This window comes from Danio rerio, chromosome 19 (assembly GCF_049306965.1).
Source record: "Danio rerio strain Tuebingen ecotype United States chromosome 19, GRCz12tu, whole genome shotgun sequence".
Lineage (NCBI taxonomy): Eukaryota > Metazoa > Chordata > Actinopteri > Cypriniformes > Danionidae > Danio > Danio rerio.
Window position 1 is genome coordinate 12,030,820 of NC_133194.1, and position 18,973 is coordinate 12,049,792.

At 37.9% G+C, this 18,973-nt stretch overlaps 1 protein-coding gene across 1 annotated transcript; it reads left to right on the top strand.

The window, feature by feature from the left end:
• The first annotated feature begins 6,161 nt into the window (after positions 1 to 6,161).
• On the top strand, positions 6,162 to 18,686 carry si:ch73-347e22.8. Its single transcript, XM_005173759.5, has 5 exons — positions 6,162 to 6,335; positions 9,259 to 9,687; positions 14,198 to 14,252; positions 17,916 to 18,042; positions 18,138 to 18,686. The coding sequence occupies exons 2-5, from the start codon at positions 9,376 to 9,378 to the stop codon at positions 18,175 to 18,177; spliced, it is 534 nt and encodes a 177-aa protein (XP_005173816.1). The 5' UTR covers positions 6,162 to 6,335; positions 9,259 to 9,375; the 3' UTR covers positions 18,178 to 18,686.
• Positions 18,687 to 18,973: the final 287 nt, after the last annotated feature.

An 18,973-nucleotide genomic window follows, 5' to 3' on the forward strand; every position in this document is an offset into this window, starting at 1 on the left:
TAGGTCAGGGGGAATCAGGTTTTGGCTAATCACACAGCAACAAAGCAAGTCAAGATCGATAATATCAAATATAATTCTTCTAGAATTAACTAGAAGCTAATCAATAAAGGATTATGGAAGTTTTGACCAACTGGCAAGAAAATAAATGACAAAAACATTTCTTTTAATGTATCTCCCAAATCAATCGCGCTTCAAACCTCCCTACAAGTGAAGCCAAAATGGTTTGGCCGCCCCCTGGTGGCGGGTTGCAGTATAAGTCACAAAACCTGTCAGCTCCATAAAAAAATGCAAGAGTGAGCTAATATATAAAAAAATGAACTGCTCGCATCGCACATCCAAGTAGTTATGTCATTTAAAAACTTTATTTTCTGTGGATGTACGCACAATGCTAGCAACATCACTGCACATTCTCCTTGATCAGTCTGTAAATAGTCAAATCTGTCCACAATCTTTCAAAAGAACACCACTTCACTGAGTTGAATCTTGTCTTATAGATAGATCTTATATTTTGCTGGTTTCAGGAGGGTTTGTGGAACTTTTAGGCAAACTTTGCACAGTTTAGTTGGACTGGGAATCAGCTAAAACAAGCAGAATTTGGGCTAAGATTCACCTAAGTTTAAAACCATATTACTACCTTTTATGCCACATTGAGACTATTTAATCATTAAAATATTTTAAACTGTCCTTCTATTCTTTAAAAGTCTTATGACTGTAAATTGATTGTTTTTGCTTTGCTCCTCATAACCCATTCAAAATGAAATGCTATTTTCACATTGTGGGTTAGTTTTCACCTACAAACGATATAACAAACAAACAAATGAATGAATAAATCACAGCAAGAAGGTCGCTGGGTCACTGGTTCGATCCTCAGCTCAGTTGGTGTTTCTGTGTGGAGTTTGCATGTTCTCCCTGCGCTGCGTGGGTTTCCTCCGGGTGCTCTGATTTCCCCCACAGTCCAAAGACATGCGGTACAGGTGAATTGGGTAGGCTAAATTGTCAGTAGTGTATGAGTGTGAGTGTTTGTGAATGTTTCCCAGACATGGGTTGCGGCTGGAAGGGCATCAGCTGCGTAAAAACATGCTGGATAAGTTGGCGGTTCATTCCGCTGTGGCGACCCCGGATTAATAAAGGGACTAAGAAAATGAAATTTTAGAAATGAATTTCTTAAATTATCAGTATAAACAACACTATCTCACGACAATTCGTAACTTTTTGATTAGGTAATTCATATGAACTTATTTGTACAATTTGATACAATTTGCCTATCGCCCAATGATGAATGAGTTCAGGGGCGGAGTTTGGTGCCACGGCTCCTTTTAAAAATTGAACATTTTCTACGACAAAACTTGAATTAGTACGAATCAGCCACATTCTCCTTGATCTGTCTGTAAATAATCAGATCTGTCCACAGTCTTTCATAAAAACTTCACATCACAGAGTTGAATCTTGTCTTATAGATAGATCTTATATTATTGCGGAATGAAAGTTAATGTAAGAGTTAATAACTGCGTGGTACTGAAACCCCCCTGATTTTCTCTTAAAGTATTTTAAATCTTTAAATCTTTGTACTAGTACACTGTAAAACCCAAAAAAGATAAGGTAACTCAAACCATTTGAGTAAACTGATTGCAACAAACCATTTAAATTCAAAAACTAATCCTAATGAGTACTGTGAAGTTAGTCTATTTGAGGAAACAAAGCAATTTGGGCACTGAGTACTGTAAAACTCAATAAGTGAAGGCAACTCAAAACGATTGCTACAAACCATTTGAATTAAAAAAACTAATCTATATGAGTACTGGGAACTTACTCTATTTAAGTTGAAGTAATGAGGTATTTAATTAACTCAATACCTTCAACACTGAGTTCAAAACTCGTTTCTAAAGAGAATTAACCTTCAGTAAATTCTGAGTTAACTACACTCATTTCATTTGAAAAAGTTGACAGTTTTATTTTTTTAACAGGTTCCATCCTATAGTGACAGATTTAATACCTTTATTTCTATACTCTGTAAAAAAAACAAAATAAAGTCATGACAACTTTTACGTTATTTTAACTTAATTTAAAAAGTTAATCAGGTTAAAACTTTTTTTTTTCAAGTCGAACATATTTTAACTTGATTTTTTAAGTCAGTTTAATCGATGCAAGTTAAATGACATGTAAAGTTAAAATGGTTCAACTTAAAGGGCAAGTATTTTACCCCCTTTTTAAGATTTAAGATAAGTCTTTTGTGTCTCCAGAATGTATCTGTAAAGTTTCAGCTCAAAACACCCATCAGATTATTTATTACAGCTTTCAGAATATCAGAATTTTCTGCTTTGAACACTAGCTGTTTTGTTGTCTGTGCCTTTAATGCTGGTTCTCCCTGCCTACCGTTCCCACATGCCTGTCAGAACGTGCCTCAATTTCCGCCTCGGCTGCGTCAGATAACAGACAGACATGAAGGAAGCAGATCTCACGTAACATTTGTGAGAAATACTGCAGTAAGAACTTTCTCAGTAAATATTTGATGCATTTGTTGTGGAGTTAATTCAAGCCATTCTGCCACGATGAGTCACACAATGTTGTTACAAAGTTCACACACACACACACACACACACACACACACACACACACACACACACACACACACACACACACACACACACACACACACACACACAGTGTGCGTGTTTAGCTTTGCTCTGTTTTTATACAGCAAATGTGACAGGATACACGCTAATATTCTGTAAAGATATCCGTTATGTTCATGTGCAAAATAAACCTGATTTAACGTCCACAAACAGGGATTGACGTGCCTTCTTTTATAATTGCACTGACAAGCAGCTGAGGTGATAAAGATGGTAAAATCGTTGTAATTCAATACAAACATGAACTGTTTTAAAAAGGTTTAAAACTTTAAAACTCATTCTTGATCACATTTGAGGATGATTGATGATCACAGAGTGCTCAACAGATCTCTTGATCTCAGTTGCTCTGCACATGTCCTGTCTTGTTGATATGATTATACTCGTTACTACGGAAACATGTTAATACACAGCTGTTAATCAATTTCATTGGGCAGGGAAACCGCACTCCTACGTCACTTTTCGGTCGACCTTAAAATTGGAAGGATTTGGATCCTATTTTAACATCAGAAATTTCAAAAAGAGGCTTATTGTCTTTATATCACCCCAATATGACTGTGGACACACTATACCTACAGGGCCGGCGCGTTCAAAGAGGCGACCTAGGCAGCCGTCTAGGGCGGCAGAATAGAGAGGGCAGCATCCGCGACACTACCCTCACCACCCGCGCCCTCAGTTATATCCACGTCTAGGGCGGCAGAATAGAGAGGGCGGCATCCGCAACACTAACCTCACCACCTGCGCCCTCAGTTATATTCGCGTCTAGAGTGGCAGAATAGAGAGGGCGGGGTCCGCGACACTACACTCACCACCTGCGCCCTCAGTTATATTCGCATCTAGGGCGGCAGAATAGAGAGTGCGGCGTCCGCGACACTACCCTAACCACATACATGCGCCCTCATTTATATTCGCGTCTAGGGCGGCAGAATAGAGAGGGCGGCATCCGCGACACTACCCTAACCACATACATGCGCCCTCATTTATATTTGCGTCTAGAGTGGCAGAATTGAGAGTGCGTCGTCCGCGACACTACCCTCACCACCCGCGCCCTCAGTTATATTCACATCTAGGGTGGCAGAATAGAGAGTGCGGCGTCTGCGACACTACCCTCACCACATACATGCGCCCTCAGTTATATTCGCGTCTAGGGCGGCAGAATAGAGAGGGCGGCATCTGCGACACTAGCCTCACCACCCGCGCCCTCAGTTATATTCGCGTCTAGGGCGGCAGAATAGAGAGGGCGGCGTCCCCGACACTACCCTCACCACCCGCTCCCTCAGTTATATTCGCATCTAGGGCGGCAGAATAGAGAGGGCGGCATCCGCGACACTACCCTCACCACCTGCGCCCTCAGTTATATTCGCGTCTAGGGCGGCAGCATAGACAGGGCGGCGTCCCCGACACTACCTTCACCACCCGCGCCCTCAGTTATATCCACGTCTAGGGCCGCAGCATAGAGAGGGCGGCGTCCCCGACACTACCTTCACCACCCGCGCCCTCAGTTATATCCACGTCTAGGGCGGCAGCATAGAGAGGGCGGCGTCCCCGACACTACCTTCACCACCCGCGCCCTCAGTTATATCCGCGTCTAGGGCGGCAGAATAGAGAGGGCGGCGTCCCCAACACTACCTTCACCACCCGCGCCCTCAGTTATATCCGCGTCTAGGGTGGCAGAATAGAGAGGGCAGCGTCCCCGACACTACCTTCACCACCCGCGCCCTCAGTTATATCCGCTTCTAGGGTGGCAGAATAGAGAGGGCAGCGTCCCCGACACTACCTTCACCACCCGCGCCCTCAGTTATATCCACGTCTAGGGCGGCAGCATAGAGAGGGCGGCGTCCCCGACACTACCTTCACCACCCGCGCCCTCAGTTATATCCACGTCTAGGGCGGCAGCATAGAGAGGGCGGCGTCCCCGACACTACCTTCACCACCCGCGCCCTCAGTTATATCCGCGTCTAGGGCGGCAGAATAGAGAGGGCGGCGTCCCCAACACTACCTTCACCACCCGCGCCCTCAGTTATATCCGCGTCTAGGGTGGCAGAATAGAGAGGGCGGCGTCCCCGACACTACCCTCACCACCCGTGCCCTCAGTTATATCCGCGTCTAGGGCGGCAGAATAGAGAGGGCGGCGTCCCCGACACTACCCTCACCACCCGCGCCCTCAGTTATATCCGCGTCTAGGGTGGCAGAATAGAGAGGGCAGCGTCCCCGACACTACCTTCACCACCCGCGCCCTCAGTTATATCCGCTTCTAGGGTGGCAGAATAGAGAGGGCAGCGTCCCCGACACTACCTTCACCACCCGCGCCCTCAGTTATATCCACGTCTAGGGCGGCAGCATAGAGAGGGCGGCGTCCCCGACACTACCTTCACCACCCGCGCCCTCAGTTATATCCACGTCTAGGGCGGCAGCATAGAGAGGGCGGCGTCCCCGACACTACCTTCACCACCCGCGCCCTCAGTTATATCCGCGTCTAGGGCGGCAGAATAGAGAGGGCGGCGTCCCCAACACTACCTTCACCACCCGCGCCCTCAGTTATATCCGCGTCTAGGGTGGCAGAATAGAGAGGGCGGCGTCCCCGACACTACCCTCACCACCCGTGCCCTCAGTTATATCCGCGTCTAGGGTGGCAGAATAGAGAGGGCAGCGTCCCCGACACTACCTTCACCACCCGCGCCCTCAGTTATATCCGCGTCTAGGGTGGCAGAATAGAGAGGGCAGCGTCCACGACACTAACATCCCCCCCTTTCATTTAGGGTTGAGGGCAGCGTGACCGTCCTTTGTCTAGAGCGGCAGTTCTGTTTGCTCCGGCCCTCACAGTTCTGTCCAAACAGCTACAAAAGATGATTTACATCATTGATGCTCTTTAAAAATTAAAGTCAGCAACATATTATTTGCAGTGTAAGAGTATTTCTAAAAATGCATTACGTCTTTATTATTACAGAACTAATGAGTTACACAAACATCTCTAGACTACCCTGAAAATCATCTCACTGTGACTGTAGAGGGCAGACCTGAGATCAGCTGTATAGGTGAACGTTTCTTCAAAGGGAGGAGGAGCTGCTCAACTGCTGTTAAAGGCAAAGAACAGAAAGAGTACAGGTGGCACACGGCGCTGTCTTAACTATAGGGTTATTATTTTTAGTTTGTGTCTGACTTATCTGGAAGTACACACTATGTTAATATGCTTACAGCCAATATCCTTACAGCCAGAGCTGGTCTCAGTTCAGTTCCAGGAAGGAATAAGGATTTAGCAATTAGCTTATGTTAATAAATTCAAATGATTCAAGGCTAATAATACATTTGTGTCAAATTCAGACTGATAAGGAAGACATCTTATAAATAAAATAAGTAAAAAAGAAACAAGGTAAAATGATATATTTTGTTGCTTGGGATCTAGTTGAGAAACCTAACTTTAAATGGATTGATTGTCCTTGCTATGAAGATAAAAATCAGAAACGAATATTTCTTGTTTAACTGGTCAGACTGGTCACCTGTGAGTGACTGAGCAGGACTAGGAAGGATTACGTTAGTGTCAGAGAAAGAAATATTTACAGAGGGAAAAAGTATATATTGTTGGCCTCTTCTGATGAGTATTTTTCTTCGTTTGTTAGTGATATTGCGTTCCGCTTTTAATATCTAACTAACTAGCTGTTTGGAGCAACAAAAATCCTCTTCAGATTGGATGCACAGTTGTTGCCAAAGGTAAGAGTTTTTTATTTCACTCTGAAAGAATGTATGTGGCGCTGCTTTGATCTCAGATCCTGTAACTATGACATCAGTTTAAGACAGAATGCTAGTCTATAAGTTAATATTTCACACGAGGACAACAGGATGTTTTGCATTTTAATGTTATATGCAAACGTTTATGAAAAGTCTGACTCAAGGTAGAAGTAAAAAACTAACAGCTGGGCTTTTTTTTTTTTTTTTTTTGCTGGTTTCAGAAGGGTTTGTGGAACTTTTAGGCAAACTTTGTAAAGTTTAGTGAGACTGGGAATCAGCTAAAACAAGCAGAATTTAAAAGTTTGAAACCATTATTACTCCCTTTCCTGCCACATTGAGACTATTAATATTTTAATTGAGTCATTAATATTTTAAACTGTCCTTCTGTTCTGTAAAAGTCTTCTTATGACTGTAAATTTATTATTTTTTTTTTTGCTCCTCATTACTCATTCATAAATTAAATGCTATTTTCACATTCTGGGTTAGTTTTCACCTAAAAAATATAACAAATGAACGAATAAATGAACAAACAAATGAATTCATTCATTCATTTATTCATTCATTCAAATGAATTTTTTAAATTATCAGTATAAACAACACTATCTCATGACAATTCGTAACTTTTTGATTAGGTATTTCGTATGATCATAATTGTACAATTTGAGTTCGGGGGTGGAGTTTGGTGCCACGGCTCCTTTTAAAAATGTTACATTTTGTACGACAAAACTTGAATTCGTACAAATCAGCCATCATGCTGTTATAAAACATAAAATAATATAATATATATAATAATATTATAATATAAAACATATAATCATCTGACAAACTGTCAACGCAAATCCATTTTACCTGAATAACCTTTATATATATATATATATATATATATATATATATATATATATATATATATAGATACACACACACACACACACACATTTTGGCATACATTTTGAACTCAAAATATGTTCAAAAGTTTGTGAGATATGATAAAAAGTATTTTTCTTTACAAATATTGTTATTTATACACACACACACACACACACACACACACACACACACACACACACACACACACACACACACACACACACACACATATATATATATATGTATATATATATATATATATATATATATATATATATATATATATATATATATATATATATATATATATATATATATATATATCCCACATATACTTCATAGATAATTCAACAAAAAAGTCCAAATTTGAAACACATTTTAAAGGTTAAATGTTAAAACAAATATCTAATAATTTAAAAAAGTGTATTTTATCAGTCCTAGTTGGCCAGTTTCAACCTTAATTACATTTAAAGACACTTTGCTGTTCATTCAAACTACTTATTTAAAATAAGCAAAAACAACACAATCCTTGTGTGTTTTTTGGGACAACTTAATTGTTTTATGTTCAATCTACTTAAATTTGTAAAAAAATAAAATAAAAAAATAAGAACAGGGTGGCACAGTGGCTCAGTGGGTAGTTCTGTCGCCTCACAGCAAGAAGGTTGCTGGTTCAAGTCCCGGTTGGACTAGTTCGCATTTCCATGTGGAATTTTCATGTTCTCCCTTATGTTTGTGTGGGTTTCCTCCGGGTGCTCCGGTTTCCCACAAGTCCAAAGACATGCACGATAGGTAAATTGGGTGAACTAAATTGATCGTAGTGTATGAGTCTAAAAGCGAGAGTTATGGGTGTCTCCCAGTACTGGGTTGTGCCTGTAAGGGCAGCCGCTGCATGAAACATTTTCTAGATAAATTGGTGGTTCATTCCGCTGTGGTGACCCCTGATAAATAAGGGATTAAGCCACAGAAAAATAAACGAATTAATGAATAAGTTAATTTAATTCCTTTTCCATTTTTTTAAATATTTTTTAATAGTTTTTGCAGACAAACAAACCCATCATGAAACAATAATCTGCAAAATGTAAAATATAGTATGAAACAAGGAAAAATGGCAACATACAAAACATATATGACCTACAAAAAGACAATGGATGTAAAGAGAGAGAAAAAAAGCGTACTAATCTTCAGAAATTAAACAACACTATTAGTCTTTATGGTGTCTAAAAATAAAAATGAAAAGACTGGATCCCATATTTATCAAAATTCGCAGAATTCCCAGAAGAGGTATATCTATTCTTTCCAAATGTAAAGTGGAGGTGAGTTCAAGAGGCCAGCCAGAAAAAAGAGGCCAAATATTTTTCTTCCAGAAACAAAGGATATATAGCTAATCATGCCATACTGGACAGGTAACCGTACATTTCGGTTGAGAGTCTCCAGAAAATCTGACCAGCTAAAAATCATTGGGTCAGGGAGTAAAACACAATCTTAAACCTTAACAAAAAACTGAAATATTTCTAACCAAAATATCTGAATTTGAACACAGGACCAAAAAAAAGATACCCTCAGCGGCTTTACACTTGTTGTATGTGAGGGAAACCGAGGGATGGAATTTACTAAGCTTAGTTTTAGGATAGTTATTGCTGTAATATTTTGTACTGAATAAGGTTTTGTCTAGAATTTGTAGAACATGATAAAAGGCATTAATCCCAATCAGTCTTAGAGATTAAATAGGTCTTCTTCCCAAACGACTGAACCTAGCATGTATTTACAATTAAAACACATCTGATGAAACTAATTAAGTACTTGAGATATTTTGAAACCTACAGGTAAGTGTGTTAAAGCAGATTCGGCAGGGCCCTTCAGGAACAGCAGTTTGAACAATGGTCTTGAGGGTTCACTTCCTTTTTATAACTACATGCACCATCAGAGTTGCTTTAAAAATACGTCTTTATATCTGTTAATTGTTTGTCATTTTTAACGTACCTTACTGCTTATGAATTAATTATTACTTGTTCTGTTTCTCTGTTCACTTTTCTTTTAGAGACCAAACCCCTGTTGACTAAAAACAGAGTACATAAAAAAACTTCTTGATCAATACAGGAAATCTGAGAATATAATCAAAACATTTTTAACTTATTTGGACATAAATTCTGTACACATGGCCATGGAGAGGAGGTCATGCTGGTGCATGATGCTGTTCTTGATAATAGCTCTGGCGGTTGGTTTAGTGGCATACATTCACTTTAAACAAGACCTGGTAAACAAACTAAAAAATGAGATGGAGTTCTCTGATGCAGCGGTTAGAGAAGCAGTGATGGGTGTAGAGAACTTTGGTTCAGCAGTCGAGCAGACACAGAAAGAGCTGGACAACACTGAGAAAGAGGTCAAGGAGCTTCAGGACGAGGTCGGGAAATTAAACCCCCCTAAAGAGGAAAAGGACAAAGAGCTTAAAGCCTGCAAGGATTTAGTGGTGAGTATAATGCACATTCAACTGATTCAGTTGTGAACATACACTGTAAAAAAATACTTGGTTCCATACTAGAAACACAAATCCATTAAGGTTACTTAATAGTTTCTACAAATGTATGCTTATTGAACATAAAACAATTAAGTTGTCCCCAAAAAACCTTAAGAATCGTGTTGTTTCAACTTATTTTATATATGTAGGTTAACACTTTATAATAACTACACACTTGGAATCATCTATTAAGCATTAGCAAATGGTGAATTCATTATTTGTTAAGCATTTACTCTACATTAATAAATGTTGGTAAGCAGTTATAACTGCAGATACAAATACTCTATTCTTTACTTACAAGTAGGGCCAGACAGAATCTGTGGACATTTTTTGCTATTTCAGCACATAATTTTGTAGAAAATCTGCATATTTTTTTTCTAATGACTTCAGAAGTATCATAACCAAAAACCTAATATATGAAATAAAAAAGAAAACATTTTACACTTTTATATAATGTTTACAATGCAAATCAAATTAGATCCACTTATTTGGTAAACAAAGCAGCTCTCTCATACACTGTAAAACCCAATAAGTAAAGGTAACTCAAACCATTTGAGGAAACCAATTGCAACAAACCATTTAAGTTCAAAAACTAATCCTCGTGAGTATTGTAAACTTAATCCATTTGAGTAAACGAAGCAATCTGAGCACAGTAAAACTCAATAAATGAAGAGAACTCAAACCAAGTGAGTACTGTAAAACACAATAAGTTAAGGCAACTCAAACCGTTTGAGGAAACCGATTGCTACAAACCATTTGAGTAAAAAAACAAATCTATATGAGTACTGTGAACTTAATCATTTTAAGTTGAAGTAATGAGGCATTTAATTAACCCATTACCTTCAAGACTGAGTTCAAAACTCTTTTCAAATGAGTAGAATTAACTTTCAGTCAATTCTGAGTGAACTACACTCATTTCATTTGATAAAGTTGACTATTGGGTTTTACAGTGTATGATATATCTACTAAAAGACAGAAAACACTACTTTACAACTGTATTGGGAATAAATCAAATGAGCATTTTCATATTTGTCAATAATAATGCTTAATATAATAATTAAAAAACAGAAAAATAAAAATGTGCACACATTTACATGAGTAAATAAATCAGTGATAGGCGACAAATCTGAGGAAATCTGGGGATTTCTGCATGCGCAGATTTCATGTGGACCTATTAACAAGTCAAGAATAAAGCAGCATGTGTAGCTGTATTTCTAAACTGCTTACTAACATCTATTAATGTAGACTAAATGCTTAATAGATAATGAATTCACTATTTGCTAATGCTCAATACATAGTGTATAGTTATTATAAAGTCTTAAATTGGTCATTTTCTCAACCTTTACTTGTTCCAAAACTGTTTTACATTCTTTACTCTGTTAAATACAAAAGAAGATAATTTGAAGAATGCCAGAAACCTGTAACTATTGACTTCCATAATATTTGGTTTTCAGTGGTCACAGGTTTTCTTTAAATTGTCTTTTTGTTCCTTAAAGAAACTCAGGTTCACAAAAGCCGGGTTTTGACAAATGAAGGTTGAGTAAATGATGACAAACTTTTCAATTTTGGGTGAACTATCCCTTTAAGACATGAAAACACAAAACAATCCATTCTTACTTGTCAGAGCATAACGTTGCATCGATGTAATCATGTTTATGACACTAGCAGTGTTGCCACAGTCGTTTTTTTTTTTAAAAATCAGCCAAAATCATTTTATATTATAAGCTGATAGATATAGGCCAGTAAGGGCCTTCTGCGCCTACTGGTAGGCTCAGAAGGCTGTTATCATTATCATCCATCTTTATATTATGTATTAAATTAACCATTAATTTGATTGAAATAATGTCTACCCAAAACCCAACTGTCACAGTAATGTAAAAACAGATCTGCATGGTCTTCTCCATTAGCATATCTGATTAACCATGTGGATGGATGATTACAGCTTCTGAGCCAACCAGTAGGCGCAAAAGGCTCCTACTGGTCCATATCTATCAGGTGATAACCATTGATAACGCCCATTCAATCGAGTGATAACATTCGAAGCGGGTGGGAGATTGCAGTTGAATGAAAAAAATCAGAAATTGCATGTTGCAGTTTTGGGGGTACTTTTATAACCTGCTGTGGCCTCGAAATAGTTTCTTTCTAGTGAACACAAAATCAAACCTGAATAGTTTCTTAATAGACCCTAATTCTGGAATTCTGGCAACCCACCATTCCCCCCTTCCAAACCCCAAAAAGACAAACAAACAATCAAAAAAACATTGCGCATGAGGAAGTATCAAGCCATCTGACGGCATGTCACACACTAAATCAACGGAACGTCATTTATTCAACATCTGACAAAGGTCTTAAAGGGACAGTTCACCCCCCCCAAAAAAAAAATTTGCATCACCCTTGACTTGTTACAAACCTGTTTTAGTTTTAGGGCGTACTCACACTGTACAGTTGCCTTGAACCGGGCCAAATCACACTTGTACCCCTCCCATCTCCTCCTGACGGCCAGCACTCACCTTACATTCGGGGCTGGGCACGCTTACGTCATTGATGATGCGCTGTTCAGTAAGAAGCGCTCTCGCTCAGCACAGTGGAGATTTTTTTAGTTGTGTTGTGTGATATGCAGTGACACGCAGTCAAATATTTTGCCGAACATATCATCCACTTTTGCCGCTCATAAACAATCATAAAGCCCTCGTGCTGCAGGAATTAGGAGGTTTGCTGAAGGTGCGCAGCTTTCGTACCTGGTGAGGGGTTTGCATCTTTAATAAACTACAACAGATTGAACAGTAAGAATGATTAATAAATCCATATGAACCAGTCCCTTAAAAGTCTCGTCTCGCTTTCAGTTTCGGGCTTAGGTGCGTTTTGCACTCACACACAATCGTACCGCGCCAAAGCCCAAGTAAATCGTGCTCAGGCACACCTCTTCCAACCGGGCCAGGGCCGGCCAAATGAACCGTGCCTGAGCCCGAATCAGCGCACTCACACTTCTCAAACGATCCAGGAAACGGGCCTGGGCACGGTTCGAAAAGCATAGTGTGAGTAGGCCCTTGATGTCTCTGTTAAACTCAAAGGAAATATTTTAAAAACCGTTGGAAACCTTTAAGCATTGACATTCATAATAGGAAAAACAAATACTACAGATGTCAGTGGTTACAAGCTTTCAGCGTACTTCATTATATCTTTTGTGATCAACAGAACAATAGAACAAAAACTGGTTTGGAACAAGTTAAGGATGAGTAAATGATGGCAGGTTTTTTTCTTTTTGAGTGAACCATCCCTTTAGAAGTATGTCTAATAGTCAGTCAGTACTTTTAACACACTGAAGACTCAAGTAAAATATCAGTGAAGATCCGATAAACCCTCTGTAAGAATCCAGTTGTTGACAAAATGGGCTACTTTTCGTTCCTTTTGTGCTTGATTTGAGTTGTCATTGGGGCGAAAACTATTCTTGGACCTGGCAACCCTGAGCATCGACACCCAGCTCCAGAGCAAGTTTTACAACTAACAGATCACTTGCCAAACTGGTAGTAACAACAGCACTATAAATACACATAATTGTAAGCCAATTTAAACATAAAACTCCTCAAAAAATAAAGGGATAGTTCGCCAAAAAAGAAAACATTATTTACTCACCTTTAGGCCTGCCAAAATGAATATAGATTTTCTTCTTCTTCTTCAAAACTATTTTTAGCTGATACTGTGATTCTGAAAATGCAGGTCAGCAGCTACTGGTACTTAAACATATGCAGGAAAAATAAAACTTATATTTTTTATGATAAGTCAATATGCCAAGGCTGTGGATTAAAGATAATGTTGTAGTTTAAAGGGATAGTTCACCCCACAATAAAAATTCTGTCATCATTTACTCAACCTTCACTTGTCAGAAGCCTGTTTGAGTTTCTATTTTATGTTGAACACAAAGGAAGGTATTTTGACAAATGTTGTTAAACCGGTAGCCATTGACTTTAGTAGTCATTATTTTCCCTACTATGCAAGTCAATGGTTACTGTTTTCTAACATTCTTCAAAATATCTTCTTTTGTGTTCTACATGCAAAAGAAACCCAAACAAGTTTGTGATATGAAGGGTGAGTAGATAATGTTAGTTTTTCATTTCTGAGTGAACTGTTCCTTTAATGTTTGATGATAAATTGTATATAACACTTCAATGTATCTGGTGGAACAGATATTAATTTTGGTTTGCCTGTTGATGTTCTTTTTGACTTTTTAAACTGCCGGTTCACATTGAATTGCATGTAAATCACCAAAGAGCACTACAATCTTTCTTGTATGATCTGAAAGTGAATAAATTAAGCACAGAATGTAAATCTTTGGGTGAACTATCTTTTCAAGTCATAAGTTTTGAGTGGTATTTATTTTAAATGTTTAGTTTTGGTATCTGTTTTAGCTTAAGAAACGTGACATATTAATAAAAATGTTAACTCTGTTTTGTGTGTTCAATAGGCAGGGCTGAATAATGACATTGCAGCAGTGGAGAAAGACAAGACTGACTCTGAAGGTATGTTCAAATGTGTTCACTTAGAAAACCTCAACAATATTATGCAATAAACTATAAAGCCACTTAAACATTTTGAGAGAAACACATATGAGAAATTATTCAGCATATTACAGATGAAGCTGTCCTTAAAGTATTTATATTATATTAATGAGAAGTGAATTATACTTTTTTCATTATTTCAATTTGTATAATTATAAGTAATAACATTCATTCATTCATTTTCCTTCAGCTTAGTCCCTGATTTATCAGGTGTTGTCACAGCGGAATGAACCGCCAACTATTTCAGCATATGTTTTATGCAGTAGATGCCCTTCTAGCTACAACCCTGTACTGGGAAACACCCATACACTTTCTCATTCACACACACCTTCTATACACTGTGGCCAAATTAGTTCATTCAGTTCACCTATAGCGCATGTCTTTGGACTGTGAGGAAAACTGGAGCACCTGGAAGAAACCCATATGAACATATGGAGAACATGCAAACTCCACACAGAAGTGTCGAACCTGCAACCTTCTTGCTGTGAGGCGATAGTGCTAACCACTGAGCCACTGCCCCGCCCACTAATAACATTCAAATGAATATTATTATTATTTTACACATATTACACTATTACTTACAAAATATTGCATTTCTATTATTATCTTTAAGTCTTGTTTCACCCAATCATATATATTTTGGTTTGATGTATAAACAATAAACATTTACAAGAATTACATTTCAGTTAAACTTTTTAAGTAGCGCCCCCTTTATAACTGTTAGGGTAAGCCCTTGGTTCAAAAACATTTTTATGGAAAGAAATCAGTCCCCAAAGTCTTAACTAAATATGTGTTTTTTTTTTTTTTTTTTTTTTTTACATTTTATTAATAAAGTATTTTTACATTTTAAAGGTTTATAATGAAAACCTATCAATTGTTTTGTAGTGAAAGCAGAGAAAAAATAATGCATTTATGAAGTGTGCTTCACACAGGTCAGTGGGCTTGACAAAGCACCCATAATGCCTTTTCTCGCTTATTTCTATAAAAACACACTCCCTACTCCCTAAAATTAGGGGCCCTATAAACACACTCAGCGCAATAAGGTGCAAGACGTGTTTGGCGTGATTTGTTGCAATTTTCAGACCAGCGCAACCGTATTTTTTCTGTCTATTCATGACAATTTGCATTTGCATAATGTAATTATTATTAGCATCAATATTTATTTTATGCAAATTGATATATATATATATATATATATATATATATATATATATATATATATATATATATATATATATATATATATATATATATATATAATAAAAACAAGCTTAGATTTGTCCACCTGTCAGGTTTTGAATCATATGGGGCACAAGAATAGCATGCGTGTTTGGATATAACTCAGGTTTTTGAGCACACTTAGTTATTATTGTTCATTTATTCCTTTGCTGGAAATTAGAACTGAATTCAGAAATAGTTTGGGAACAAATCTTTGCGCTTAACAAACCAAAATAAATATATTAGGTTAATGGGTGCCTTCAGTGACATGCATAAAACAGTTTCCTTACTCCATGAAAGTGAAGGAGTAAAGAGTAAAAGTAAAGAGAAAGTAAAGAGGTAGAATGAAGGAGGGTTATTCTTTATTCTTGCGCTGCAGATGCTCTGTTTTACTGTTTTCTTGCTAGTGAAGTGTTCAGTTTTGCCACTTACAAAGTCCACTTTGTAAATAGCAAATGTGCCATTGCACGACACAACTGACGCTTAGGCCCTGTTTACACTAGTACGTTTTAGTTTTAAAACGGCATTTTAAAATAAAAACAATCTGCGTCCAAACTAGCGTTTGACCCAGCATTTCTGAACAACTCTCCGTCTACACCGCACCATTGAAAACGCACATCACATGACCACACATACACACACACTCTGGCATGCGCTGCAGCATATCTACCCAGATGAGTCGTCTGACTGTTCATCAAGGATCTACCGCTGGATCTAATCTCACTATATTTGTTAAACGTGATATTTAGTTCATCCTGTTGTCTATATCTAACCGCATTTTTCCTGACTTTGGACTGCTGAATCTATTACTTGTTCTCAGGTAACGTGTTTTGGCTGAGCGCAAAGATAGGTTAATAATTAATGTAACCATAGACTGTACATTCTGTATATTGACTGATTGCTTGCCTTTATCCTATAATTTATAAATCTATTGTGCATTACACTTTTATAATGGCCATTATTGATTATTAAAACTGAAATTCAGCAAAATTAGTATGTTTCGTAATTTCAGTGAAAATGAAAAGAGGCAGTTATGTTTTGGGCTCTGTTTTTTTATCAATATGCATACAGTGAAGATGATGCTCATGTAAATATGGAGCTACATGACGCCTCAACATTTCTGCTGTCTGTTTGGTTGCTAATATCAAAATGAAAATAGTCAATTCCTTTTATCATGTTTTCATTTTATTAAGAAAGTGAAACAATGTAGCCAGAGTGATGTGAATAAGGTTATAACATACACTGTTCCCTTTGAAGATTTACCCGACGTATCCTCGGGAGTTTGTTTTCCATATCCAACTTGCAAAGTCTGAACTTACAAGGAGAGGATGCAAGCTGAACTGTGTGTAGGCTACTTAATATAAAGGGAAAAGTCCCAATCAAATAGGTGAATGTCTGCAGTCCCGCCTCCGTTTTTAGATGTCTCTGTTTTCCTCTATCCAAACTGAGACAGAGCAGCAGCATTTTTGAATGAAAATGGCCTCTCCAGCGTTTTTAAAACGCTCCGTTTTCGGTGCTCGAAAACTCTGGCAGAGTGTGGATGGTTGGCGTAACGTAGTAAAACTTATGCATTTAAAAACTAAAACGTTTTAGTGTAAACAGGGCCTTAAAGGGAATAAGAGATGAGACTCTGAAACACACCCATAACTCATTAATTCAATTCAATTCAATTCAGCTTTATTTGTATAGCGCTTTTACAATGTAGATTGTGTCAAAGCAGCTTCACATAAATGGTCATAGTAACTGGAACAGTGTAGTTCAGTTTTTAGTGTTTAAGTTCAGTTCAGTTCAGTTTAGCTCAGTTCAGTGTGATTTAATCATTACTGAGAGTTCAAACACTGAAGAGCAAATTCATCGATGCGTAGCTCTACCAATCCTGAACCATGCGAGCCAGTGGCGACAGTGGAGAGAGAAAAAAAACTTCACCTGATGGGAGTGAAAAAAAAAACCTTGAGAGAACCAGACTCAGTTGGGCACGACCATTTTAATTTCTCCGCTGGCCAAAAGTCTTGTGCAGAGCTTCAGTCGCCGTGGTGGAGGCTGGAAGAATAAGCACAACTCTATTAGATCATTCGCTGGGGCACAGTGTGTATTTTAATGTCCTTAAATAGCAAAAGTAGATTCAGATTTGCCCTTATTGCAAATGCAAAAATTACTTTCATTCCTGTGTGGAGTTGCATATTCTCTCCGACTTCCCCCACAGTCCAAAAACATGTGCTGTAGGTAGATTGAATAAGCTAAGATTGTCTGTAGTGTATGTGTGTGAATGAGTGTGTATGGGTGTTTGCCAGTCCTGGCGGGTGGAAGGGCATCCGCTGTGGTGAGGGAAATAAATGAATGAATGAAAAGAGAAAAGTTGGCAAAGAAAAGAACTGTTTATGATTGTCTTTTTTTGCTGCGTTTCAGGTAATTTTGCAGGTGAAAAAACTAAATGGGATGAAACCACAAATGGCCTTAAAAAGCAGATGGAGGAGACAAGTCCAGTCTGCGCTCATCTGAAGAAAGAAGGCTTTGAGAAAGAACCTAGCTTAAAGTGAGTTTAATAGTTTTCTTCCTTTAGATATAAATACATTTGATTACCAAGACCTGCGTTTGAATGAATCTAAATATGTTTTCATTTTATTGCAGGGATATTTGCCCTCCGCTGCCAACTCCAGCTCAAGCATAACTGGAAGTGAATTCAACCGTTTGAACTCAAGACAGCATCTATCAGAGGAGTTCTAAAAATAAACACACCTGTGACATCATTATACCTCATTGAAATGTCATTCAAATGTGATCTAATCTGACGTCCGATCAAGTCAGTGTCATAGGTGACTGTAACCACTTAAAGATGATGGCTTTGTTGAGCCGTGTATGTCTGCATTAGCAAATCATGAATACATTTTTTTTGGCTCCCTATATGTAAATTGGTCGTTATTGCATAAAAATAAACTGCTTAAAATCCGTTTAGTAAGTGAATGTATGAGACATAAAACAAGCGAAAGCTTTTTTTTTTGTCTGAAAAACATGGCATTTACATATAAAGTGTCTGTGCAGTTTGTATTTGGACTTAAATTGGTATGTTTTTCAGTATGCTTTGGAATATGGGGTTTGAAGGGAAAACAGGGATTTTGTGCTCAGTGGATGCTGTAGCGTTTACAATAATGTATTTTCTATTAAACATGTTGCACTCTACTATGTTCTGTGCTTTTTTAAAACTGATTTTACTAAATAAAACAACAGAAATCACTATTCAAGTCTGTATAATGGATTATCATTAATGCAATAACTCGATATAAAAAAGGAATTTTTTTGATTGATTCTAAAGCAATAATTTTCAACCAAAGAGTTTTTCAAGTGGAAAATTAAGCAATGGCCAAGTCAATCCTATAACCTGAATTCGATTGAGCATGCATTTCACTTGTTGAAAACAAAACTAAGATAAAATGCCCCAAGAATGTGTAGAAACCGAAGACAGTTGC